Source organism: Babylonia areolata, chromosome 16 (assembly GCF_041734735.1).
Source record: "Babylonia areolata isolate BAREFJ2019XMU chromosome 16, ASM4173473v1, whole genome shotgun sequence".
Taxonomy (NCBI): Eukaryota; Metazoa; Mollusca; class Gastropoda; order Neogastropoda; family Buccinidae; genus Babylonia; species Babylonia areolata.
The window spans coordinates 17,620,698-17,623,197 of record NC_134891.1 but is presented as its reverse complement, the minus strand read 5'-3'; the positions used below and the strand labels follow the sequence as shown (position 1 = coordinate 17,623,197).

The 2,500-nt window shown below is 39.8% G+C and overlaps 1 protein-coding gene across 7 annotated transcripts in view; it reads right to left on the bottom strand.

The window, feature by feature from the left end:
* The window catches only part of LOC143291208 (uncharacterized), a 101,259-nt gene that overhangs the window by 42,634 nt on the left and 56,125 nt on the right, over window positions 1-2,500 (bottom strand). For all 7 annotated transcript variants that reach the window (XM_076600954.1, XM_076600958.1, XM_076600957.1 and 4 more), the window contains one exon: window positions 821-983. In XM_076600954.1, the coding sequence (XP_076457069.1) occupies window positions 821-983 (163 nt within the window). The remainder of the gene's footprint in view (window positions 1-820; window positions 984-2,500) is intronic.

Below are 2,500 nucleotides of genomic sequence, written 5' to 3'. Positions count from 1 at the left end.
CCCCACATATACATTATCCGTATCATTATGATTCTAGTACACATTTCTTTGATATGCATGTGCATGCAAGCTCTCTCTCTCTCTCTCTCTCTCTCTCTCTCTCTCTCTCACACACACACACACATGCACACACCTACACATAGATACATACACACACAGGTGCATACAACTGGAAAGGCAAATTCCTGTAATTCATATTAAGATCATCCAAAATAAACGTGTGGTTAACAGGGTTTCAGTCTGGAGTTGGTCACTGACTACTGATGCCTACAAATTCAAAATGACCTTTTCATGTGACAGCACACATGCACAAACAAAACACTTTGTGCGCACACACACACACACACACACACACACACACACACACACACACACATTTAAACTGTTTTCATACCAAAGACTGCAATGGACAAAAATAAATGAAATTACAAAACAAAACAAAAATTGGGGTGTGTGGGTTGGCCAAGAGGGGAGGAAGACAGAGGTGTTATTTTCCTGACCCATGAATTCCAGAAAATGACACAACTTTTGTGGTGAACTGCTCAAATGATCTGGAGTGTGGTTAACCAAATCTTAAGCTGGGATTAATTTCCTTCTTTAAAAAAATGTTCTTTAAGCACATTGACAGAGTGTGTGTTGCCATTTCTCTCATTATGACTGTATTCTCCAAAACAATCTGCTTAAAAAAAAAAAAAAAGAGGCAAAAGTGATTTTTTTTTTCCTGTGTAACAGCGTGTACACAAGTAATCATGCAAGCACACAGGCATGTTAAGCTATCCACAATTTGTTGTTGTTTTGGGGGTTTTTTTTAAAGACATACCTTTGTCTCTTTCTTGGCTGATTCAGCAGGTTTTTTGGCAGAGAACAAGTCATCTGCGTCATTATCGTCGTCATCAAAGAGAGAAGATGCTCCCGCTCCGATCTTTTTAGTCTCAGCCTTGGGCACAGTAGCAGGGACTGATGATGGCTTTCCCTTAGATTTACTGCACACATCACATCACATCATATGGTGTTATCATGATGATGACAGCTTAGCTACTGGTGATGATGCCATAATGATGACAGTTTAGCAACTGATGATATAATAATGATGATAGTTTAACAACAGATGAAATGATAATGATGATACTTTATCAACTGATGATGATGTATTAAGGGTGATACTTTAGCAACTGATGATTACATCATTATGAAGACAGTGTAGCAAATGATGATGTTCTAACAATGGTAGTTTAGCAACTGACGATGACATGTAACGATAATAGTTTATCTATAATCTATATTGTGTCTTCCATTGACACAATAGTGCTCAAGGCATATTACATAAGTACATCACAATAGAAATGGACATGTACAGAATCACACAAAAAAACCGACAATGTCCAACAGGATTCAACCAATCACCCCAGGATTTGGTGACTGAATCCAGTTGCCAAGACAACAGACACCCCACCCCCAGAGCCTGCTTTCAAATCTTCTCTGAAGACCTGTCTGTTTAAGCAGCACTGCTGTCTTTCACCATCACAGGCCTAACGCAAAGATCAGGCACCTGCTCTCTATTTCCTTTGTTCCACAGCAGATGTGGTGTGGCGTATATTGACCTGTCCACACACTCTGACACCTCCTTCAAACTGAAATTGAAACTGAAACGGCAACAGAGTTTGAAACTGTTGGTTGGAAAATGCAAGTGATTCTGCATGTTTTTGTTTTCATTTGGTGTTGTTGTTTTTCCCTTTTCTTATTTGTGATTGTCCAAGTCATGGAATACTTTCTGCATTTTGATTTTGACAATGTTCATGATTGCTTGTGACTTTGTGTACCTGTTTTGTGTAAACTTGTCATTATTCATTCTCTCTCTCTCTCTCTCTCTCTCTCTCTCTCTCTCTCTCAAATAGCCCCGTGTTTGTTTGTAAAGCGCTTACAGCTTGGTCTCAAACCAAGGATAGGCGCCATATAAGTATCCATATCTATCTATCTAAACTGCATCCTATCCATGTTGTGTGTGTGTGTGTGTGTATGCATGTGCATGCGTGCGTGCGTACGTGTGTGTGTGTGAGCAAGTGAACTGGAAGAATTGCTTCATGATATCCATTTGAAGTTTGTATACAATTGGTTTATCTTGTTATTTTGCCATTTATTATTAATGAGTTTTTGTACATGCAAAGCAACTTGAGCTTCCTTTGAGAAAAAGCACAGAATAAGCCTTCATTATCATCATACAATATTCTTTAGTCCTAGCAATACATCTTCATCACAAACTGTCAGGTATCTAAAACCAAACACCCTCCGCACCCACCCCCCTGCCCCCATCCCTGCACACAACACAGTTGCTTCAACCACATGGTCAGTCCCCCAAACCCATTCCAGGCAGCATCCAGCTATGTATCAGCACCATCATAACACCACACATGTACAACATCCAGCTATGTATCAGCACCGTCATAACACCAACCACAAGCTCAGACGCATGCATGCATGTATGTACATGCATACACAAAGT